At 38.9% G+C, this 24765-nt stretch overlaps 1 protein-coding gene across 1 annotated transcript in view; it reads left to right on the plus strand.

Moving 5' to 3' along the window:
- DNAH14 (dynein axonemal heavy chain 14) overlaps window positions 1–24765 on the plus strand; it is a 327779-nt gene that overhangs the window by 148003 nt on the left and 155011 nt on the right. The window contains exons 36-39 of the mRNA XM_043569070.1: window positions 10052–10141; window positions 12395–12529; window positions 21409–21624; window positions 24219–24312. Coding sequence (XP_043425005.1) covers window positions 10052–10141; window positions 12395–12529; window positions 21409–21624; window positions 24219–24312 — 535 coding nt within the window. The remainder of the gene's footprint in view (window positions 1–10051; window positions 10142–12394; window positions 12530–21408; window positions 21625–24218; window positions 24313–24765) is intronic.

Genomic DNA, 24765 nt, shown 5'->3' on the forward strand with positions numbered 1-24765 from the left:
CTGGGACCCTGCCCAGTTTTCAAAAAGACTGTGTAGTGTTTATTTTAAAATACATTGGCACCTGTTGGGATGAGCACTGGGTGTTGTATGGAAACCAATTTGACAATAAATTTCATATTAAAAAAAATACATGGTTTCAGTAGCTTATAGTTGAAATACCTTCATAATGATCTGTTCTTTAAATACAGGCATAAGCTATATATGTAACTTCATTCCCAACAGACGCAGAATACGTATTATTCGTAGGCCACATGAAGCACTTCGCAAAAAAAGCTCATTCACTAGGTTATGTATTTGGGAGCATGTTCCTTGAAAACCATGTGGACCAGGAGTTTTATGACAGGCTAGTTCTTTCATGGTTCTGGTCTAGTTAGATTTCATGTCCCTCCTGGGTCAGTTTCGTTAAACTAGATAACATTCTCATTTCATTCAAGTGTTAGAACGCCCCATGTGGATTTGAGCAAACCCCTACCTTGATATCCTTTCAGTTTCCAATTTCTGACGTCATTTGCCTGCTCATTTCTTGTTTTCTTAACTTGGGTTTTCTCCATTACATAGATTGCCTAGAAGTTTATCTAATTGCTTTCTTCAAAAAAACCGGCTTTTTATTTATTTAATACCTCTTTTTGATTTCCAGTCTTTCAATACCCACATTAGTATTTTTTAAGTATCTTCCATTATTCCTCTGGGTTTTGTGTTGTTTTTCTCTGTCCAGCTGTTTGAGGAAGATGTCTAATCCATGTAGTTTATTTTTTTACTAATGTAAGTTCATAAAACTATATAACTTCATCCAAGCACTGCTTTAGTTACATATGCTTACGTTCAGGTAGGTAGGGTTTTCCCAAGCATTTTTTCTCTAGAAATTCGATAGCTAACTCTTCCTTTTTTTCCCTAAGTATTCCTTTTTTTATATATAATTTTTTTTAATGTTTATTTATTTTTGAGAGAGAGAGAGAGAGACAGACAGACAGATGTGAGCAGGGGGAGGGGCAGAGAGAGAAAGAGACACAGAATCAGAAGCAGGCTCCAGGCTCTGAGCTGTCAGCACAGAGCCCGATATGGGGCTCAAATTCACGAACCGTGAGATCATGACCTGAGGCGAAGACGGATGCTCAACCGACTGAGCCACCCAGTGCCCCCTCCTAAGTGTTCTTTTAAAACAGAGTTTTTTCATGCTTTTAATTTCCAGGTAAAGAATCTTTTTATTTTCTGATTCTGTTGCCAGCTACTTACTGAATTATGTTCAGAGAATATTGTCTTTGTTATTTTTCCGTAAGAATTTAATTTAGACTTTTTAATGGCCTAATATATAGGTAATTTTTATGAATATTCCCTATGCACATGGAAAAAAGATGTATTCTCTTATCGGCTGCAAATATAGACAGAGTTCAGTTTATCTCCATTTGTTACGACTCTTTTTTTTTTTTTAATTTTTTTTTCAACGTTTTTATTTTATTTTTGGGACAGAGAGACACAGAGCATGAACGGGGGAGGGGCAGAGAGAGAGGGAGACACAGAATCGGAAGCAGGCTCCAGGCTCCGAGCTGTCAGCCCAGAGCCCGACGCGGGGCTCGAACTCACGGACCGTGAGATCGTGACCTGGCCGAAGTCGGACGCTTAACCGACTGCGCCACCCAGGCGCCCCTGTTACGACTCTTAAATTAGCGTTTGTTAAGTGGAGCGCGGGATGTGGGAGGGTGAGCCACGGTCAGCAAGAGACCACGAGAGACACTGAAATCAAGATGCTTATTACGGGAAGTACTCTATACAGGCCTCCAGGGCCCCTCAGGGCAGGGTGCAGGCAGAGAGCAGCCAGGCCCCCGGCACATGCCTTCATCAGGGTCCATGGGTGGCGTGCTTTGGGGGCTCCAGTCTAAGCCAGGGTTGGTCAGTTCACACCCCACACAGCAGGGTCTTGTAGAGTTCCACGTGGGTCCTACCTAAGCTGTGCATGGGGAGAAGGCCCTGGGTGGTGGGAAAGACCTACCGGGAGCTCGCACCTGCTCCCGACCTCGACTCCGTGGGCTCCTGTCCCTGGGGGCGCTGGTGTGGTGGCTTCCTGTCCCCGCAGGCTGTCGGGCAGAACAAAAGTACCTTCTCTGAACCCTCAACCCCGTTTCCTCTGTCTTCTTGGTTATGTTGTGTGTCCTCATGGCCAGACATGTACCTGTGCACTTGTTTTCCTTGGGCCCAGAGAAGCGAGGGGATGCCTCCTGCTAGCACATGAATGTTTACCCCTAGGATCTCTGCCTCCTAGTTGTTAGCATGTTGTTTGATATACGAACATCAATACCGAGTCATTGTATGAGCCGTGCCCTTTAATAATATACAGTGCTTTTGCATTTCTTGGCTGCTGCTTTTTGGCTTGAATTCCACTTTGGTAAGACTGTTACTCCATTTGTTGTTTGCCTGGTACACTTTTGGACGATTTTTCTTTCAAACCATAATTTCCACCGAGTGAAGTGGTTTTTTAACTTTTGTTTCATTCCGCTGATGTTCCTACAGGTTAATATTTGACTCTAAGGGTAACTTTGTACGTTTTTAAAGTAATACCCATAATTTCCTACTTACTTGGGTATTGTCTGTTAGTTCCCTGATATGAACAATGAGGAAAATTAGTCCGTGTCTCTTCTCCCCTTTCTGTTGTCTCTTTTGCCCAATTTTACACAACAGTATTACCTGCCTTTTTTTCTTTTTTTTTGAATCTTTGTAAATTAGAAGTGATGTCTGTGACTCTGCGGGAAAGGCACCCGTGAACTTCCTGTGCTCCCCAGGCCCCTGGCCTCATCCCTCCCACTCTTCTCTGCTGTGTCACTGCGGCACGGCCTAGTGACACTCCGCTGCTTCCCAATGTCGTAGAGTTTTTGGTGAAAGTGGTGTCATATTTTTATGATACTCCTAGAGGTTTATTACAGGTGTATTGAAATGCCTTTGATTCGAAGCTCCTCTCGAATATGGCAACGTTGCTGAATTCTCTTATTCGTCCAAAATTAGCTCTGATTTTGTGTGTCCTCTTGGGGGTTCCCATCATACAGACAGTGGGACCTCCTCCCTCCAGTCCTTGGGTCTCCTGTTCTTCTTATGATACTTTTCTGGTGTGAAATCACTCCCACATTCCTGGGATACTCCATGCTTTATCGCCATGTGATTTTTAACACACCAAGAGGAAGTTAGTTAATGTCTTATTTAGGATTTTCACATGTACACTTACACGTGAACTATCCTTAATCTGTTTTTAGAACCAAGATTATTACCAGCTCCTCAAAATAGGCTGAACGACAGATGTTCTTTTGTTTTCTGAAAAAAAACTTGCATGAGATTGAGATGAACTGTTGCATAGATTTTTGGTCAAACTCACTATGGAAGTATTTGGATCTGGGTTTCGTAGGGGTGGGAAGGAGAAGCTTTGACTATTTTAACTTTTTGTTGCTTAGCGATCACATTCCCTATTTTGTATATAACATTTCTGTGTTTCTAATTGTATTAACTTATTTCTCCCACTCTCATCAGTTTTCAGTCTCTGCTACAGTTATTTCTTTTTCTCATTACTGATCATTCTTTCTTGAGGTCTGCCAATAGTTTTCCAAAGAGCTAACTTTTGGTTTTGATTATTTTCCCTTTTTTTTTTTTGTCTATTTGGTTGATTTCTTTCCTTCACTATTTACATATTCCTTTATTTCATTGGACTTGTTCTCCTTTTTCCTAGTTTCTTGAGTTTAATGCTTAGTTTATTTACCTGTGTTTCCTCCTCAAGTATTTAAAGATCTGAGTTTTCCTCTATATACTCTTTTGGCTGTCTCCCACACGTTTTCACATGTAGTGTTTTAATTAGCATTTCTCTAGTAAAGTTTCTTAATTGCCTTTATGACTTTTTGTCGCCCAGGAGTTTGTTTGTTTGTTTGTTTTTCCAAATTCGGAGAATCTAAACTACCCTTTTATTATTAATCTCCATTCATGGTTAGTTTTGACTGGGGACAATATGCTGTCCCGTATGTATTTATCCCTTTGAGATAACCTTCTTTGAGCTTTTCGACCTCCCCTAATGGTATTGTTTTATAAGTGATTCATGTGTGCTTAAAACAATATGTATTCTGTGCCCATTGGATGTAATGTTATATATGTACACTATTCTGTCCCTTTGATATCTGTTTCATTTTTATCGATCCATCAGTTTCTGGAAGGGGTCTATTAAGATCTTAACTACAATTGTTGATACATATTTTTTTCCCGGCCTTTCCATCAATTGCTGGTCTTACGTAGTTTGAAGATATAAGTGGTATATGTATTGATGTCTTCGTCTTAAATTCCACAGATGAGTGAAATCATATGGTATTTGTCTTTCCTTGACTGACTTATTTTGCTTAGCATAATACCCTCTAGTCCCATCCCTATTGTTGCAAATGGCAAGGTTTCATTCTTTTTATGGCTGAATAATATTCCATTGTGTATTATACCACATCCTCTTTATCCGTTTATTTACCAGTGACACTTGGGCTGCTTCCATATCTTGGCTATTGCAAATAATGCAGCAGTAAACATGGGGGTACATACATCTTTTCAAATTACTGTTTTCATATTGTTTAGGTAAATACTGTGGAATTATTGGGTCATATGATAATTTTATTTATTTACTTATTTATTTTGAGGAACCTCCATACCGTTTCCCACAGTGGCTGCACCAATTTGCATTCCCACCAACAGTGCACAAAGATTCCTTTTGCTCCACATCCTCGTCCACACTTACTGTTTCTTGTAGGGTTTTTTTGTTTTTTGTTTAATTTCTTTATTTTTAAAATTTTAATTCTGATGTAGTTAACATATAGTGTTGTATTAATTTTAGGGGTAAGTATAGGAACTCAATAATTCCATATATTGAATGCATTCTTTTTAAAAATTTTTTTTAATGTTGATTTATTTTTGAGAGACAGAGACAGCATGAGCGAGGAAGGGGCCGAGAGAGAGAGGGAGACCCAGAATCCAAAGCAAGCTCCAGGCTCTAAGCTGTCAGCACAGAGCCCAACGCGGGGCTCGAACTCACGAGCCGTGAGATCGTGACCTGAGCCAAAGTCAGACGCTCAATTGACTGAGCCACCCACGTGCCCCTTGAGTGCATTCTTAAATCCCCCTCTCCCCCCCACATTTTAGGTATATGGTGTCATACTGTGTATCCTTTTATTTTGTGAATCCCTTGGCTGATTTTTATGGATACATGCAGTTTTACCTCTTTTATGCTTCCTGCTATTCTTACTTCTGTTTATGATCTTTCCTTTTCACTCAAAGAATCTCCTGTATCATTTCTTATAGGGCTGTTTGGTGGTCATGAATTCCTTGAAATTTGGGAAACTCTGTCTCTCCTTCGGTTCTGAAGGACAGCCTTGCTGAATAGAGTGTTCTTGACTGTAGGTGTTTTCCTTTAAGCACCTTGAATATACCATTCTGCTCCCTCTGACCTGCCAAGTTTCTGCTGAACAATCAGCTGATATCATATGGGGTTTCTCTTGTATGTAACTGTTTTCTTTTCTCTTGCTGCTTTTAAAATTCTCTCTTTATCACCACTTTTTGCCATTTTAATTACTATGTGTCTTTTTGTGGACCTCCTTGGGTTGATTTTTTGGGGGGTTCTCTGTGCCTCCTAGATCTGGATTTCTGTTTCTTTCCCCAGATTTGGGAAGTTTTTGGCATTATTTCTTCAAATAAATGTTCTGCCCCCTTTTTTCTCTCTTCTCCTTTTCGGATCCCTATAATGTGAATGTTATTACACTTGAAGGTGTTGCTGAATTCTCTTAACCTGTTCTCAGTCTTTATTATTCCCTTTTTTCTCTCCGTTCAGCTCGATTGCTTTCCATTACTCTGTCATCCAAGTTGCTGATCCATTCTTCTGCTTCCTCTAGTCTGCTGTTGATTCCCTCTTGTGTATTTTAAATGTCAGTTGTTGAGTTCTTCATCTCTGATGGGTTCTTTTTTTGTTTTCTCTCTGTGATGGTCTCACTGAGGTCCTCCACCCTCTTCTCAAGTCCAGTGAGTATCTAATGACTGTTACTTTAGATCCTCCATCAGGCATATGACTTACCTTTTTTTGTTTAGATCTCTTGATGTGAATTTTTTCCTGTCCCTTCAGTTAGAACATACGCCCCTGTCTCATTTTGTCTCTCTGTGTCCGTTTTTATGTGTTAGGAAAGTCATCTACGTCTCTTGCTCTTGAAAGCAGTGGTCTTACAAAGAAGTCCTATGGTGCCCTCTGTTCTGTTCACTAGAACTTGGCACTTCAGGGGCGTCTCCTTTGTGTGATGCATGTGTCCTACTGTTGTGGTTCAGCCGCCTTTGCCTTCAGTCCAGTCGTCTGCAGTGTCTCCCTTTGCCTCTTGTGGGCAAGGTCCTTGTGTTGTTAGTGGGCCAGTCTGGGGTTCCCTGGGCTCAAGTCGGGCCAGGCCTGGCATTTGCCAGAGCTTTGGTGGCGTCAGACTACAGGACATATTCCCTGTGTTGGGTGGGGCCAGAGTCAAACTCATACGTGTGGTTATCCTACCCTTTCCCTGGGGCAGGAGTCACTTCAGAGTGGTGCTGGTCGCTGTTGGAACTGTTTGTACCCTGCCATGCTTGTGGTCCCACATTGGATAGGCTTCTGCCGAGGGTGTGTTGGAGGGGGCAGGTCTGCAGGAGAAGGTGCAGGGGCGGGGTGGGAGGCGTTAGCAAGGTTTGCGTGGGTGCGTGTGGGACCCGGAGCTGAGGCCTGGCCAGGGGTGGCGTGTCTGCAGGAGAACACGGGGTGGAGCACACTGTTAGCAGGCCGGCTGGAGAGTGCCCCCCTGCACCGGTTCCTGCAGGTGTCTGTGTACCTAGGCCAGGGGACGAGGGAGGGAAATGGTGCCCACCAGCTCCTTTGTTGTTGGACAAGTCTCCGAAGATCCCCGCTCCTCTAGCACGCATTCCAAGATGATCAAGTAAGCCTCTTCCCGTGTACCCCACGTGTTTTTCAAACTGCTGCTTTTTTTTTTTGCTATGTCTCAGAAGGGCCGTTTGTTGTGCTGTGTCTTTAAGGGCAAGGACTCAACTTCCTCTCTGAGCTGCTAATATTTAAAGTTCCAGGTGTTAAGCCCCACCGATAGTAAGAACTCTTGAAGTTAGGCCCCTCTGGTTTTCAAAGCCAAATGTTACGGGGATTTGTCTTCCCCATGCAGCACCCCTATGTCTGGGGTGCCCGGGGTGGGGTCTGCTCCTCTTCTGTCTCCATGTCCACAGGTCCCTCCCTCCCACGGACAGTGTCACAGGTCAGTTCGGTTCCCAACTCCATCTCTGCCCTTCCTACGCTCTTCAACGTGGCCTCTGGTCTACGTTTAGCTGTGGGGAGTCTGTCCTGCCGGTCTTCAGGTCATTTTCTGGGTCATTTACGTGGATGTTAGCGCTGTCTCCTTGTAACCATTGTATCCCGGGATGAGGTGAGCCCAGGGTCCTCCTACTCTGCCAACTTCCCTGGAAGTCTCTCTGGGAGTTTTTAAAACTTTCATTTTGTCTTTGATATTCTAAACCTCACTTTAAATTCTCTAGTTAGGAAGTTTCATATTCTGTTAGCCCTTTTAATATGTAATCATTTATTTTTAGTTCTCTAAGTTGATAGCAAGGAGACTTACCCTGTCAGATTCTCTCTTCCACATGATTAAACGAGTTGGACTTTTCCAGACCACCAAATTGTAGGTTCAAACTCTAAGCTAAGTAAGCTGAATAAGCTTACCTATTCTCACAGCACTCACATGAGTTTTAGATCTTGTACTTATTTTTTTGTGTTCTTATTTTGATAAAAATGCAGTTTGATATCAATTCTATGTATATCTCTCTGTGGTGCTCTGCGTGGTTTCCAGGGGAAGCACAGTGGATATTTGCACCTAAGCTATTGCCTGTATTTTGAATATCTACATTTACATTTTGAGAATTTTCACTTTGCTAGAACAAAGGAAGGAAGATGTTAGTTGACAAGTCTTGCTTTCTCTGTCTTATATAAGCATTTTTCATCCCAACCCGACAGGACCCACAGATTCCTTCCTCTCCTTCCTCCAGTTATGTGTTACCCTTAACATTTCTCAAGTCACAGCTAAAACAAATAGCGTGGCCATCATAGTAGCATTTCTACATGCACATCGATGATGTGACTTTTTAACTTCATTATATATTCACATTTTCATCAGTTTTACAGTTTATTGCAGCCTGAGCTTATAGAAAAGTTTTCTGTAGGGGCGCCTGGGTGGCGCAGTCGGTTAAGCGTCCGACTTCAGCCAGGTCACGATCTCGCGGTCCGGGAGTTCGAGCCCCGCGTCAGGCTCTGGGCTGATGGCTCAGAGCCTGGAGCCTGTTTCCGATTCTGTGTCTCCCTCTCTCTCTGCCCCTCCCCCGTTCATGCTCTGTCTCTCTCTGTCCCAAAAATAAATAAACGTTGAAAAAAAAAAATTTTAAGAAAAGTTTTCTGTAAAACCTATCCGTGTATTCTGCTACTTTCCCCTTCATACAATTTTTATATTGCTAAATATGCAGGCTCTCAACTGTTTAAATAAATAAATAAATAAATAAATAACTGTTAAATAAAATGTTACCAAATAGCAATATATGGCTCAAGAAATAGCACAAAGATCACGATTTAAAGTTATCATTTTAATATTAAATTTCGAATAATCCAGTCTTTTATTTAATGGTGTATTTTTGATGGTTTACACAATGATCGGTCATATAGCATATCCACACAGGAATATATGTTACTAAATAAATATTCTGTAGGCATGCTGTTTATACTTCTTGTTCATTTGAGATACAAGAATCCGAATTGCATGCGATGGGCGAATGGTATATATATCCAACTTGTTCACGTTTCTGTCGCTGACAGTATCTAACAGCGTGGGTGGGGGAGGGTCATTAACTCAGAGCAACCAAGCGATTAACAGAGAATTACTGAAACCATATCCTGCAATAAACTATATATAGTTTGTCATCCGGTTGACTCTACGGAACATCGTTTACAGCCATAAATACTTGACAGTACGATTATGATTTTATGTTAAAACCTTCTGTGAAAACCTTTAGCCAACTAGGATTACCTGTCCAAATATCTCTTCTTTGACTGTCCCATCTCTGCTGATCTTCTGTGCTAGCCATGCTATCCCTAGTCCACTCCTGCGGGCCTGTTTGCTTACATCCAGGGAGATGTCTAGGTTTGTGTTATCCGTGGCAGAGGACTCCTAGCCCCTGCATCTAAAACCACTCCAAGTACACGCCTTAAGTGGGTGTCTCATCAACTCCACTTAAATGAGGTTGCTCTCAGCTGATTTCCTACCCCCAGGGGCCTTGCCATAGGAACTACTTTTTCTCTGTTTGTACAGCCCCTGCTGAGTGTTCTGGGTCTCCTTCAGCTGCTCCCTTGTCCCACTGTGGGAATGCAAGGAATGGGAAATGGACTGGGAGAGGTCGGTGAGAAAAAGGATAAATCCCGCTTTTTTCTGTCGACAATTACCAATAGTATTGACCCCACTGTGGGAGGAAACCTGGCTGCCCTCATAATTCCTGTGTTATAATACTAAGCATCTTTCCAAGCTGCAGCCACTTCTGGATGTTTTAATATATAACCACATCAAGTCTTCAATCTTAACAAATTGTACTTACTATCCTAGAATATTCTGAACATGGAAACATTAAAATACTTGTTACAGAGCTGAAAATCTACCTTAATGGTGATATTGGAATTACACAAAGTTAGAGACTCTTAAATTTTCTTTTAGTGTAGGATAATTAGACAATCGTACTATGGTAACAGATAGTTCTTAAATACATCCTAAAGAATAAATTCCTAAATTGAGGGAAGGTCTATGAATCTGCTACCAGGGATCTGTCAACATAAAATTTTGTGTGTATCGTAGTTTGGGGGGAAAGTAATAATCAGGTTGAGGAACTAAGAAATTAAGAACTACTATCTTAAAGTGCAGTATTCAGTACCTGGTTAAGAGAGATTTTATAGGATTATGTATTAAGGGTTCAATTTGCAGTGCATTTTAAACGTATTTATTTCTTTTAGAAAGTAGTATCTATTGCAACACAACAGTTGGGTTTCCATCAGTGGCCAGCTCAGAACAAGAAAACCATACAGTTTTATAATCAGCTTCAGGTAAGTGTAGAATGGCATGTTGGCACTTCTTTGCTCCTGAATTATAACAGGTCTGATCAAGGAGAAAACCAGGATAACGATAAAAGAGAACTAGTCTAATGTTCCTCAGAGTAAAGTGGCTTACTCATTTATTTACCCACGTGTGGTTATTCAGCCCTCACTTTAACTTTGAACAGATTCGTTTTCTTCACCTTCATCCCCTTAATACATAATTGTAAAAAACCCCACAAATGTGGTATAAATGTGGCCTTCCATAACTACACCGTCTTTGAATTTCCTATCCCTGTGAATGAACCATTTGGAAACGGTGATGCACTTCATTGATGACTGGTAAAACTGTATGCCTTTGTCTGTATTAACTTGCCATTTGAGTGTCCTGTGAATTGCCAGATTATGTAATATACTCATTTCTCAGTTGAGTTTTTTGTCTTTTTCTTACCAAACGTGTAGGCTTTTCATTATGCATTTTATATCCTATTTCTTAATTGTTTATATGTGTTGCAAATAAATTCTCAAAGTCTTGGGTTTTCAGAAATGTTCCTAGAGTTCAGTTGTGCAGAGACGTTGTTGTTAATGCAGTAAAGTCTATTGATTTGTTGTTATGGTTTGTGTTTTTCTGAATTTTTAGAAATCTTTTCTATCCTATTTCATAAAGATATTTTCTATAATTTTTTCTAAAAGTTTCTGATATTTGCACTTTCCATTTTTAAGTTGTCTGGTATTTATTTTCCTCCATGAGGATAAAGAGATTGGAATGGAAGGGAAAAAATGTTTTAGCTTCATCCATATTTGAATTTTAATGTATGCGTGTGATGCGTTATTAAAAATAATCCTTCCTGGGGCACCTGGGTGGCGCAGTCGGTTGAGCGTCCAACTTCGGCTCAGGTCACGATCTCGCAGTCCGTGAGTTCGAGCCCCATGTCGGGCTCTGGGGTGACGGCTCAGAGCCTGGAGCCTGCTTCCGATTCTGTGTCTCCCTCTCTCTCTGCCCCTCCCCCGTTCATGCTCTGTCTCTCTCTGTCTCAAAAATAAATAAACGTTAAAAAAAATAATAATAATCCTTCCTTTACTACTATTACAGTAGTCTAGAAGAGGGCAAGCTTCACCATCTGACCCTTTCCCCCTTGGCTTAGTCCATCTGGGAGGATACGACAAAATACCATAGACCGGGCGGTTTAAGCCACATTTATTTCTCACAGTTCTAGAGGCTGGAAAGTTTAAGATAGAAGTGTTAGCAGGTTTGGTTTCTGGTGAGAGCCCTCTTCTGGCTTGCAGGTGGCCACCTTCTCACTGTGTCCTCACATAGTGGAGAGATACGGAACTGGTTTCTCTGCTTCTCTTTCTAAGGACACTAATCCCATCACAGACCCACCCTCATGACGTCATCTAAACCTAATTACCTACCAGAGGCCCCACTTCCAACATTATCACATTGAGTGTGGGCTTCAACATTTGAATTTTAGGGAGACACAGACATTCACAGACTTTCACTCTATAACAGCGATTGTGATTGGGTTGGAGAAGAAGATGGAATCAAGCAGATTTTATAAGAGCTGAGGGACTTTGGACAATGTATAGCTAGTGATTTTATTTACTAGATCAGGAAATAAGAGAAGTGACAAGTGTGAAAAGAAGGTGTAGAGTAGATTATGTTGACTCTGAAAATCTTGTGAGATATCCAGATGGAAATATACAGTAAACTACCAAAATTTCACTCAGGCACACAGAACCAGAGACTGAAAGAAATGCGTACATTAGGAAGTCATTAGAACTCAGGTTGTAGTTAGAGATATTCAAGTTGATGAGACAGGATAGGGCCAATGTAGGAGAGAGAGAGAGAGAGAGAGAGAGAGAGAGAGAGAGAGAAGGATGAATTAGGGAAGACTAACACGGAAATGGCATTCAAAACTCAAAAGAGAAAAAATTCAGAAGAGGAAAGCTGAGAGAAAACATATTACAGAAACCAATCTTCGAGAAAGGTACAGAAATAAAGGAGAATAGGAAAGTGAGACAAAGTGTCAAAAATAAGAATTGACAGTTATGCTTTGAATTTGAAAATTAGGAGATCTCTGTACATTTTGACATTAACCTAGTCAATGAAAGCAGAACACAGATTACAAGAGATTGAACAATAATTTGAAGGAAGGGTTTGTGGATATCAAGATGTATTTGTAAATAAGAACCTTCAGATTTCAATTTAGCTGAACCATCAGTAAACCAAAATTAAATCATAAATTTGCAATTTTGTTTTAGACTTGTGTTGGTGTGATGTTAGTAGGCCCAACAGGTGGAGGAAAGACAACAGTCAGAAGAATTTTAGAAAGAGCATTAACACTATTACCAATTGAAGACTTCCTATCAACTAAAGAAAGCGAGTCTATTTCACAGGTAAATTGTGTACTAACCAAATGTTTCTCTGTTTCTTCAGATCTTTATACTTCAGTAACATTTTATATCCTATTTATATAAGTATATTCTTATTAAATTTATTGCTGGGAATCTTGTAATTAGGAATCATTGTAGTAAATGGGACTTATTTTTTTCATTTGAATCTCAAACTAGTAATTACTAGTGTAAAATAAATGTAGCGAATTGTATATTTATTTTGTATTTAGTCACCTTAATGGACTGGTAATGGTAAGTTGTAATTGTTTTTATAGATGATCAATTGAATCATCTTCAGTGAATATAATTTTGTCTCTTTTGTATTATTTATATAGTTTATACTCTTATTGCATTGATTAACCCTCCAAAACAACGTTAACCATAATAATATCTTATTCCTTACTTTATCTGAAATGCAGTTAATATTTCTACATTTAATATGGTATTTGCTCTTGGTGTATGATAGATACTCTTTCATACTTTGGAAATTTTCTTCCATTCTCATTATACTTTGGTTTTTGACTTTTTGGGGTTTATGAAGTAATTTTTTAGAATCTATTGTAGGATTTTTTAGAATCTATTTTTTTATGTTTTAATTGGTTAATGTAATAAGTTATGTTGATAGATTTGCTAATGTTAAATTGTCCTTGAATTCCTAGAATAACTCCCACTTTTTCATGATGTATGTATTTTTTTTTAACTTAAATTATAGTTAACGTACAGTGCAACATTGGTTTCAGGAGTAGAATTCAGTGATTCATCACTTACATACAACACCCCAGTGCTCATCCCAACACGTGTCCTTCTTAATACCCATCCCCCATCAGGGCGCCTGGGTGGCTCAGTCAGTTGGGCATCTGACTTTGGCTCAGGTGAAGATCCCACGGTTTGTGGGTTTGAGCCCCAAGTCGGGCTCTGTGCTGTTGGAGCCTGGAGCCTGCAGCCTGCTTCAGATTCTCTGTCTCTCTCTCTGCCCCTCCCCCACTCACACTCTGTCTCTCTCTGTCTCTCAAAAAATGAATAAACGTTAAAAAAAAATTTAAAAAGAAATACCCATCTCCCATCTAGCCCACCCCCACCCACCTCCCTCCATCAACTCTCAGTTTGTTTTCTTTCATGAAGAGTCTCTTGTCGTTTGTTTCCCTCTCTTCTCTTCCCCCCCCTTCCCATATGTTCATCTGTTTTGTTTCTTAAATTCCACATATGAGTGAAATCCCATGGTGTTTGTCTTTCTCTGATTGACTCATTTCGCTTAGCAGAATACATTCTGGCTCCATCCACGTCATTGCAAATGGCAAGGTTTCGTTCTTTTTGATGGCCGAGTGATATTTTATTTAATATAAAGTTAGATTCCAATAAATAACGTGTACTTCAGTTCTCTTATTTAAAGACCCGTTGGCAGTATATTCCAAAAGTTTTAGGAAGTCAAGTTCTCAGTTTTGTGGATTTTTTTTTTTCAGTTAGTGTGCAATTCCCTGCTTCAAAATCGTGCCTGTGGCGGTTCATAGCCTTTGTTCTGTTCTCTTTCTACCTCCCTGTCAACAAGTCTAAATTAGTTCTTAACCAATTATTGTCATTAATAAGAGGTGAGCTATGACAGTAGTAATAGTATTTATGGAATACTAAATATGAGTCAGATACTGGCTAAAGCACTTTTAGTTGAATTGTCTCATTCGTCCTCACAATAGCCCCTGTGGGCAGGAATTTGTTTTATTAAAAACATTTTTTAAATTACATAAGAAGTATGTACAATTGTGAGAAACTTGGGGAAAATGCAAAAACATAAAGAATTAATAACCACCTAGAGAGAATGACTACAAACATTGCTGTATTCCCTTTGATTATTTTTCCTACACAAAATATATTTTGAAATAATTGAGATAGTACTGTGCATAAATTACCGAAATTTTATTAATGTTGGCATTTTCACCTAATACTGTATACTGAGAATTAACCCCATGTCATTCAAATTTTCTTACAGTGTGATTTCAGTGACTGTATTCTGTATACATGACTATGCTATCATTTATTTATAATTCTCTCATGCGTAACATTTTTAAATTTGGTGTTTTTAAAAATGTAGTGACAATAAAATATTTAGGTTGGTGGCAGGGCCTTAGGTAATGGAATTGTTTTTGATCTTCCTCCTTAGTTCATGGCTTTGTGCTCCTTAGTCTCTTCAAGACCTTCTCTTTAGTTTCTTTTAGTGCAGTTTCGTCTCCTTTATTTCCTAACCTTACCCTCTCCTCCCTCTTCATCATAGGAACCCTGTAATGTGTTTACTGTGGGTCCTTGTATAGGTGTATCCCTTGAAAATGTCTCTCTAGGAATGGGATTGGTTTGCAGTAAGGTATAATTTCGCTACCTACTGTGAGGTGAGATTGAAGGTGAAACTCACATATCATGTAATTAGCCACTTCAAGGTGTGCAGTTCAGTGACATTTCGTGCACTCACAGTGTTGTGCAGTCACCACCTCTCTCTGCTTTCAAAACTCTTTCATCACTGCAGGAGAATACCCCGTATCCATTAAGAAATCTCTCCCTTCTCTCTCTATTCTCTGGAAACCGCTGGGCGGCTTCCTGTCTCTATGGATTTGTTTGTTCAGACTGTTTTGTGTAAAAGGAATCACAGCATGTGACCTCTTGTCTCTGGCTGCTTTCAGTTAGCATATGTTTTTCAGGTTCATTCACGGTATAGCATGTGTCGCTGCTTAATTCCATTTCATGGCCGAATAATGGTCCATTTTGTGGAATCTTTGTCGATCCATTCATCACAGTGTATCTGTTCCTCCTTTGATGCGTATTTGAGTTGTTTCCGCCTTTTAGCTGTTATGAATAATGTCACTACAACATTTGTGTACAAGCCTTTATGTGGATATATGTTTTCATTTTACGTGGACATCTGTGCCTAGGAGTGGACTTGCTGGGTCATACGCCAGTTCTGTTTACATTTCTGGGGAAGCACCACACTCTTCTCCACAGCAGCCGAACCATTTTAAATTACCACCAGCACTGTAACGAAGCTTCCCGCTTTCTCCAGATCCTCACCTACACTTGTCTTTGTTTTTTTCCATTTTACTGGATGTGAAGTGGTATCTTGTAGCAGTTTTATCTGCATTTTCTTTTTTTTTTTTCAACGTTTTTTATTTATTTTTGGGACAGAGAGAGACAGAGCATGAACGGGGGAGGGGCAGAGAGAGAGGGAGACACAGAATTGGAAACAGGCTCCAGGCTCCGAGCCATCAGCCCAGAGCCCGACGCGGGGCTCGAACTCCCGGACCGCGAGATCGTGACCTGGCTGAAGTCGGACGCTTAACCGACTGCGCCACCCAGGCGCCCCTGCATTTTCTTAATTACCAGTAGATGTCGAACACCCTTTTACGTGCTTACAGGCCATTTGCGGATCTTCTTCGGAGAAACATCTATTCACATCTTTTGTCCATTTTATAATTGGATTGTCTTTTTGTTGTTGAGTTGGAAGAATTCTTTATATATTGTGCTTATGAAGCCCTTATCAAATGCACGATTTGCAAATATCTTTTCCTGTTCTGTGAGTTGCCTTTTTGCTTTCTCGAAAATGTCCTCTGAGGCACTAAGGCCGTTGATTTTTATCGGGTCCAATTTATTTTTTCTTTTATTGCTTGTGCTTTTGGCATCCAATCCAAGAATCCGTTTACAAATTCAAAGCCGTGAAGATTTACCCCTGTGTTTTCTTGTACTAATTGTGTACTTTTAGTTCTTAAACTGAAGGAACCCATCTATTTTGAGTTAATTTTTTGTATATGGAGTGAGGTAGGGGTCCAACTTCATTCTTTTGCATGTGGATATCCAGTTTCCGTCCATTAATGAAATTATTATTCTTTCCCATATAGAATGGTGTTGGCATTCTTGTCAGAAATCAGTTGGCCATGGGGATGCCTGGATAGCTCAGCTGAGCATCTGACCCTTGATCTCAGCTCAGGTCCTGATTTCAGGGTTGTGGGATAGAGCCCTGCATTGGGCTCTGTGCTGAGTGTGGAGCCTGCTTAAGGTTATCTCTCTCTGCCCCCCTCCCCTGCTCCTGGTCTCTCTTTCTCTTTAAGATAATTTATAAAAAATCAGTTGGCCATAGATGTTTGGGTTTGTTTCTGGACTCCCAGTTTTATTCCATTGTCCTGTGTGTGTCCTTGTCCCAGGATATACATAATTTGATTATTGTAGTTTTCTAGTAAGTTTTGAAGTTGGGAAGTATGAGTCCTCTTTGATTTTTTTTGGGGGGGGGGTTTGTTTTTGTTTTTTAATATTGTTTTGGATATTTGAGGCCCCCTTGGATTCCATATGAATTGCCTATCCCATTCTTTTTTCTGCAAAACAGGCCATAGGAACATTCATAGGGGTTACAAAGTACCTGTAGATTACATTAGAGAATATTACCATGTTAACAATATTAGGTTTTCTAGTTTACAAACATAAGATGTCTTTCCATTTTTTAGGTCCATTGTTAGTAAGTAAGAAAATTTTTTTCTTTTTTGTAGTTTTCAATAGGTAAGTCTTTCTCCTCCTTGATTAAATTTGTTTCAAAGCATTTTTTTCTTTGGATGCCACTATGAATGGAATTGCTTTCTTAGTTATTTTTTTGTTGTGTTGAAGTGGGTTCGTTGGTGCTATATATAAATGCAGCTGGTTTTTGTATGTTGATCCTGTACCCTATAAATATGCTGGTTCATTTATTAGCTCTAGTAGTTGTTTTGTAGATTCATTGGGATTTTCTGTATATGGAATCATGTCATATTTCAGTAGAGATACCTTGACTTCTTTCTTTCCAATTTGGATGCTTATTACTTTTTTTTCTCACCTCATTACCAGGCTAGGACTTACAGTACAGTGTTTCATAGCTGTGGTGAAAATGGGAAGTCTTGCCTTGTGCCTGACTTGAGGGAGAAAGTTTTCAGTCTTTCACCACTGAGTGTGATGTCAGCTGTGGGTTCTGCACAAATACCCCTTATCACAGTAAGGAAGTGCCTTCCTATTTCTAGTTTGAGTGTTTTTCTCCTGAAAGGGTCTGGAATTTTATAAAATGCTTTTTTGCCTCTCTTCGTATGATTATGTGGTTTGTTTCTTTTGTTATATTAACATGATATATTACATTGATTGTCTTATGTTGAACCTGCCCCTCCATTCTTGAAATAAATCTCATTTGGTCTGAGTGAATAATCCCTCAATGTGTTGTTGTGTTCTGTTTGCTAGCACTTTCTGGAGAATTTTGCATCTGTATTCATAAGGGATGTCTGTCTGTAGTTTTCTTATGGTGTCTTTGTGGGGGTTTAATATCAGGGTAATTCTGGCCTCATAGAATGTGTTAAGCATTCCCCCCTTTTCTATTTTTTGCAAGAGTTTGAGTAGCATTGGTGTTAATCATTTTTCAAGTGTTTTGTAGAATTCATCTGCCATCTGATTTTGGACTTTCTTAGAGATTTGGGTTACTAATTCAATCTCTGTTTGTTACAAATCTGTTGAGATTTTCTACTTGTTCTTGAGTGACTTTTGGTAATTTTTGTTATTTCTAGGAATTTGTAGCCCGTGGATTATGTAATTTGCTCCTGGTGTTCTCTTATAATCCTTTTAATTTCGCTAGTAATGTCCATACTTTTATTTCTGATATTATTTATTTGTGTCTTTTTTGTTTAATAATTATTTCCTTTTAATTGAGGTATTATTGACATACAATATCATATTGCTTCCGGTGTACAACCTAGTGATTTGACTTTTATGTACACTGTGAAATGATCACCACTAGTCTAGTTACCATCTGTAACACACAATTAATACAGGATTGCTGACAATACTCCCATGCTGTGCATTGCAGCCCCATCACTTACTTATTTTATAGCTGGAATTTTTACTTCTTAATTCCTTTCACCTATTTTGGCCCCTCTACCAATACTCTTCCCCTCTGGCAACCACCAGTATAGTCTCTGTATCTGTGAGTCTCAGGTTTGTTTTGTCTTTTAGGTTCCACATATAAGTGAAATCATGTGGTGTTTGTCTTTCCCTCTCTGACTTATTTCCTGAGCATAACCCCACGATCTATCCATGTTGTGACAAATGGAGAGATTTCTTTCTTTTTTAATGACTGAGTAGGATTCCATCATGTGCGTGCATGTGTGTGTACACATCACATCTTTATCCATTTGTCCATCAGTGGACGTTTAGCTAGCTTCTGAATGTTGGTCATTGTAAACAATGTTGAAATTAACATGGAGGTGCATATAGCAAATTAGTGTTTTTGTTTTCTTTCAAATAGATACCAAGGAGTGGAATTGCTAGATCGTATGGTAGTTCTATTTTTAGGTTTGTTGTTTTTTTGGTTTTTTTTTTTAGGAAACTCCATACTGTTTTCCATAGTGGCTGCACCAATTTACATGCCCACCAAGAGTGCAAAAGGGTTCCCTTTCTACACATTCTTGCCAACACTAGTTTGTGGGGTTTGGGTTTTGTGTGTGTGTGTGTGTGTCTTTTTGATAATAGTTGACAGATGGTATCTCACTGTGGTTTTAATTTGTATTTTCTTGATGATGAGTGATATTGGGCATCTTTTCCTGTGTCTGTTGGCCGTCTGTAGGTCTTTTTTTGAAAATTGTCCATTCAGGTCTTCTGCCCATTTTTTAATCAGATTGTTTGGGTTGTTTTGGTGTTGAGATGTGTAAGTTCTTTATATATTTTGAATAGTAACCTTTTATTGGGTATATCATTTGCAAATACCTTCTCCCACTGAGGAAATATTATAATTAAAACATAAAGTTGCCCTTTTGTTTTGTTGTTGATTTCCTTCACTGTGCACAAAGCTTTTCATTTGGATGTAATCCCAATAGTTTAGTTTTGCTTTTGTTTCCTTTGCCTTAAGAGACACATCTATAAAAATGTTGATATGGCCAGTGTCCGAGAGATTACTGTCTGTGGTTCTCTTCTGGTTTTTTTATGGTTCCAGGTCTCACATTTAGGTCTTTAATCCATTTGGAGTTTATTTTTGTTCCTGGTGATGGAAAGTGGTCCAGTTTCATTCTTTTACATGCAGCTGTCCAATTTTTCCAGCACATTGAATGAAGAGACTGTCTTTTCCCCATTATATATTCTTGTCTCCTTTGTCATAGATTAATTGACCATATAAGTGTGGATTAATTTCTGGGCTCCCTGTTCTGTTATATTTATGTGTCTATTTTTGTGCCAGTACCATACTGTTTTGATTACTGCAGCTTTAGAATACAGCTTGTCGTGTGGAATTGTGATACCTCTAGCTTTGTTGTTCTTTCTCAACATTGCTTTGGCTATTCAGGGTCATTGTGGTTCCATATAAATTTTAGGATTGTTTGTTCTAGGTTTGTGAAAAAATTGTATTGGTATTTTGATAAGGATCACATCGAATCTTTAGATTGCTTTGGGTAGTATCAACATTTTAACAGTATTTGTTCTTCCAGTTCGTGACTGTGGAATATCTTTCCATTTATGTGTCATCTTCAATTTCTTTCATCATTGTTTTATAGTTTTCAGAGTATGGGTCTTTTACCTCCTCGGTTAAGTTTAATCCCTAGGCATTTTATTCTTTTTGGTGCAGTTACAAATGGTAGTTTTTGTTTTTTTTTATTCCTCTTTCGCTACTTCATTATTAGTGTATAGAAACACTATTTCTTGGTATTAATTTTGTATGCTGCAACTTGACTGAATTCATGTATTATTTCTGACAAGTTTTGGTGGAATCTAGGATTTTTTATGTATAATGTCATGTCTTTTATAAATAGTGCCCTCCTTTCTACCAGTATGGATGCCTCTTACTTCTTTTTCTTATCTGATTGCTGTGGCTGGGACTTCCAGTACTGGGCTGAATAAAAGTGGTGAGAGTGGCTGGCCATCCTTGTCTTGTTCTTGATTTTAGGGAGAAAGCTCAACTGAGAGTTATGTTATGGCTTCTTTTCAGACTAACCTTCATCCAGGATGGTTTCTGTCAATTTATTGCCTTTTTAATGGGCCAAGTTTTTATGTTTCTTTACATGCCTTGTGATATTTGTTGAAAATGGGGCATTTATAAAAACAGCCACCTTTCCCAGTCTTTACAAAGCTGCTCTGTCACGGGGTTGTTCTTCACTGATTAGCGGGGTCTCCTCTCTGAGATGAAAGTTTCACGTCTTCTCAAGTTTTTTCTGGGCAATGCATCTTGACTGGGCTTTCACAGTTTGACTTTCACCATTCCACTGGCTACACAGCTTAACTTGAGTGTCTTAGTTTCCTAAAAATTCCTCCTACCCTAGTGTCTCCCTCAGGCTATATATGGTCTGTTGCTTGAATTCATCCGTAAGGTCTGGTTTTAGGCTTTTGTGGGTCTGTAGTCTCCCTGAAGCCTTCACAAGAAGTGCCTGACTCTTTTCCCCCCTGAGATCTGAGTTTGGTAGAACGGACACCGGTCCTGCAGGCAGCCCCCAGGCAGGCTAGAAGGTAGCAGACAAGGTCTTCTTGGGTGCCAGCTCTGACCTGAAGCTAAAAACTGTCTTCTGCTCTCCCGCATCCATATGTCTAGCCCTGACTCCAGACACACCACATCCCAGTTCATATGTTGTGTTCCTGGATGAGAACCAGTGGGATTTTTTCCCCCCATTTCTTCCAGAGATATCATTATAGTATTTAGAATTTTTTAAGTAGTGATTTGAATATTATGGCTAATTTTAAAAAGTCAATTGTTACTGTCCTTTTTAAATTGCTGTCCTTTTTTAAATTTAAGTTACTGTCTTTATCGGGTATCTTTCTTTGGAGTGAAAAACCTCTCCCTAAACCCTTTGGTGTTAATAGCGCAAAAATGTAAATAATTATACTCTGGCTGATGCTTTTAAGAAACCACACTGGATTTTGTTCAGGTTCCAGGAAGAAAAGGAAAGGTAGATATTTGTGTTTTAAATCCAAAGTGTATCACTCTTAGTGAACTATATGGACAACTGGACCCTAACACTATGGAATGGACTGATGGATTATTATCAAGCACAGTTCGAAATTATGTATATTCTAATACTGCAAGGTACTCAAAAAAAGACAACGATCTTGGACTGAAATCAAGAATCTCGGATGCATCCAATGTAAGTTAATATGGAAGGATTATTATTATTTGACTCTGTGGATTACTTCATTGATTAAAAATTGGTATTTAAGCATTATTAGATACTTACCAGTATAAAAGTAAATTTAAAAGTTATTATAATCAGTTTTTAAAAAGAAAAATTATAAGCTATGAAAAACAACAGAAAATATGTCATTGTGTTTTAAAATGGTTGGTAAACAATAAAATGAAAGATACTTGCTTTTAAAGGAACACAGGGGATTAGGTGTTAGTGGGGGTTGCTCTAGTGAATCTAGCACCACCAGGACACCTTACAAATTAATGAGCTACGAAAACACTTTGGTGGAAAAGCGAATAAAGCTTTTGATACAAAGTTCATCGTAGAATAAACATAAATAGCAAAAAACTTTTGAAGACTTGTATTCTCATTAGTTATAGAGCTTACTAGTAAATTTCATTAGCCAAACTATATTAACAGAAGAATGACATTTAGAACCAAACAGATAAGCAGAGTTGTTGTTTTTTTTTTTAGTTTTTACTTAAATTGTAGTTAACATAGTATAATATTCGCTTCAGGTTACAATATTGTGATTCAGCACTTCCATACGTCACCTGATGCTCATGCTCACAGGTGCACTCCTTAATCCCCGTCACCTGTTTCACCCACTGTCCTACCCACCTCCCCTCTGGTGACCAGCAGTGTGTTTTCTGTAGTCAAGAGTCTGTTTCTTGGTTTGTCTCTCTCTCCCTCTCTTTTTTCCCCCTTTGCTCATTTGTTTTGTTTCTTAAATACTACATATGAGTAATGTATAGATTGTTGAATCACTATGTTATAGACTGAAACTAAGGTAACACTGTATGTTAACGACACTGGAATTAAAATAAAAAAAGAACAATATTGAGTCTTCTAATCCATAAAAGTATTTATACCATGGACACACACACACACACATACACACACACACACAGCTGTATATTCTGGATACAAGTCCCTTATCAGGGACTATGATTTGCAAACACTTTCTTTCATTTTGTGGGTTGTCTTTACTTTCTTGAAGGTATCTTGTGAAACACCAAAGTTTTCAACCCTGATGAAGTTCAGTCTACTTTTTACCTTGTCACTTTTTTTTTTTTTTTTTTATATCATAGCTTTAAAAAGCTTTGTATAATTCAAGGTCACAAAGACTTTCTTTTAAGTTTTATTCTAAGAGTTTTATAGTTTTAAGTTTTACAGTTAGGTCTTTAGTCTATTTTGAGTTGATTTTTTGTGGACAGTACAAGGCAGGGATCCCAGTTCAGTTGTTCCGGAATTATTTGTTGAAAAGACTATTCTTAAAAAAAAAAAAAAAAAAGACTCTTCTTTCCCCCATTGCTTGTATTGTCTTGTCACCCATGTCAAAATCAGCTGATCATAAATGTAGGGATTTATTTCTGGACTCATAGTTCTGTTCCATTCATCTTCATATCTGTCCTTACGCTAACGCCACACTTGAAAACTAGAGCTTTGCCCTGAGTTTTGAAATAGAAAATTAAAGTTGATTTTAAGACCTTGGCAAACTGATTCTGTAATGTATATAGAAGAACCAAGGGCCATGACATTCCCGAATTTAAAAAAAGGGAAGAATTTGGGGGATGAGATCTGCCGGATGTCAAGAATTATCATAAAATTAGGGGAAAACAGTGTGCTCTTGGTGCAGAAAAAGGTGGCAGTTCTGGGCTATTATGTGCCTGTGACATAATGTAAACATGTACGTCAATTTCATAGGGAAATTGACAAATGCAAAGCTAGTGTGAGATTTTATTACATCTTCCTCAGTAATTGACAGAGAAGGAACATGATACAATTCACTAATTATACCAGTTAGAAATGGAAATAGGAAAAATTCTAACAGTGATGCCACTATGAAAACTATATTGGAAAAATGTACAAGAAAGGAACTTGTCATAGCAGGATGGCAGGGACGGGGGCAGGGGAGGGGGGCAGGGATGCCTGTGCAGTTGGCAAAAATTGAATAAATGGAAGATATACTCTATTCCTGTATAAAAGGACTTCCATCCTAAAAATGCCAATCTATACCAAATTAATATATGTATATAGTGTCTTTCCAAGCAAAATCCCAATTAAAAAAATTGAATTAAATGATTGTAAAGTTCATTTGGAAGCACAAATGTTCCAAGAGTTTTAAGAAATCTGGGAAGAAAACCATAGTACTTTATATTTCTAAAATGTTATTACATTTTAGAAACATTTAACATTTTAGCGTGTTACCCCAAAATTTTAAAACTACCGTAAAGGAGGGTCTAGGAAAATATATATACTGAAATATCAAGTTTCTTTATAGATGGTGGGAATTCAGAGAACATTTGCTTTCTTGCTTTATGGCATTATTTTAATGCTGTACAACAAACATGTACTAACTGGAAAAAAAAAACTGGAAGAATTTTCTAGAAGAAAATGGCCTGTACTCAAAACTCAGCTAAGCCACCCTGTGCTGGTTACAGGGAGGTCTTTCAGCCACAGAATGTGTGCCTTTTCTATTTTAGTACTCAGCATATTGACATGTTTGAGTTGGAAAGTGTGATGAAATAAACATTATTGATTACCTGTTTTAGGTTTTCAAACTTGATTCCTCTGATACAGCAGATATTGACGATAATATTTCTAAGAAGGAGATGGAGAAAGATGTTAAAATCCCAGAAAGTCAGAGTAAGTGTCACTATTAAATTCAGTAAAGATGATTCATTAACAGGGAAGAAACTGAACAAATGAGCTGAATCTATATCTTTAAAAACGTTGATTTTTGTTCCTATACTATTTACTTTTCCCTCACTTAAAATTTATGTACGTGCGTATTTACCGCATGTTATAGCATCCTACCTACATACATAATTATGGCGCTGAAGCGGTAGGTTGTGCACGGCCCTTTCAGCTTATAAACAGACATTAATATCTCACAAGAACCAAGCAGACGTTCAAGTAGAGAGAAGTCTTGGGTGGAAGCCTGCGGACGCTCCCAGCCCAAATAACACAGCCCGTACACACGCGTCTAAACAGAACTGCGCATCCATCGTGTGCTGCTTTGTGGCGTGGGTGTGCGGTGCGGGGTGCGAGGAGGCGGGGCACAGAGAGCTGTGGTAAGGCACCTGCTCCGGAGGAGGT

Source organism: Prionailurus bengalensis, chromosome E4 (assembly GCF_016509475.1).
Source record: "Prionailurus bengalensis isolate Pbe53 chromosome E4, Fcat_Pben_1.1_paternal_pri, whole genome shotgun sequence".
NCBI lineage: Eukaryota > Metazoa > Chordata > Mammalia > Carnivora > Felidae > Prionailurus > Prionailurus bengalensis.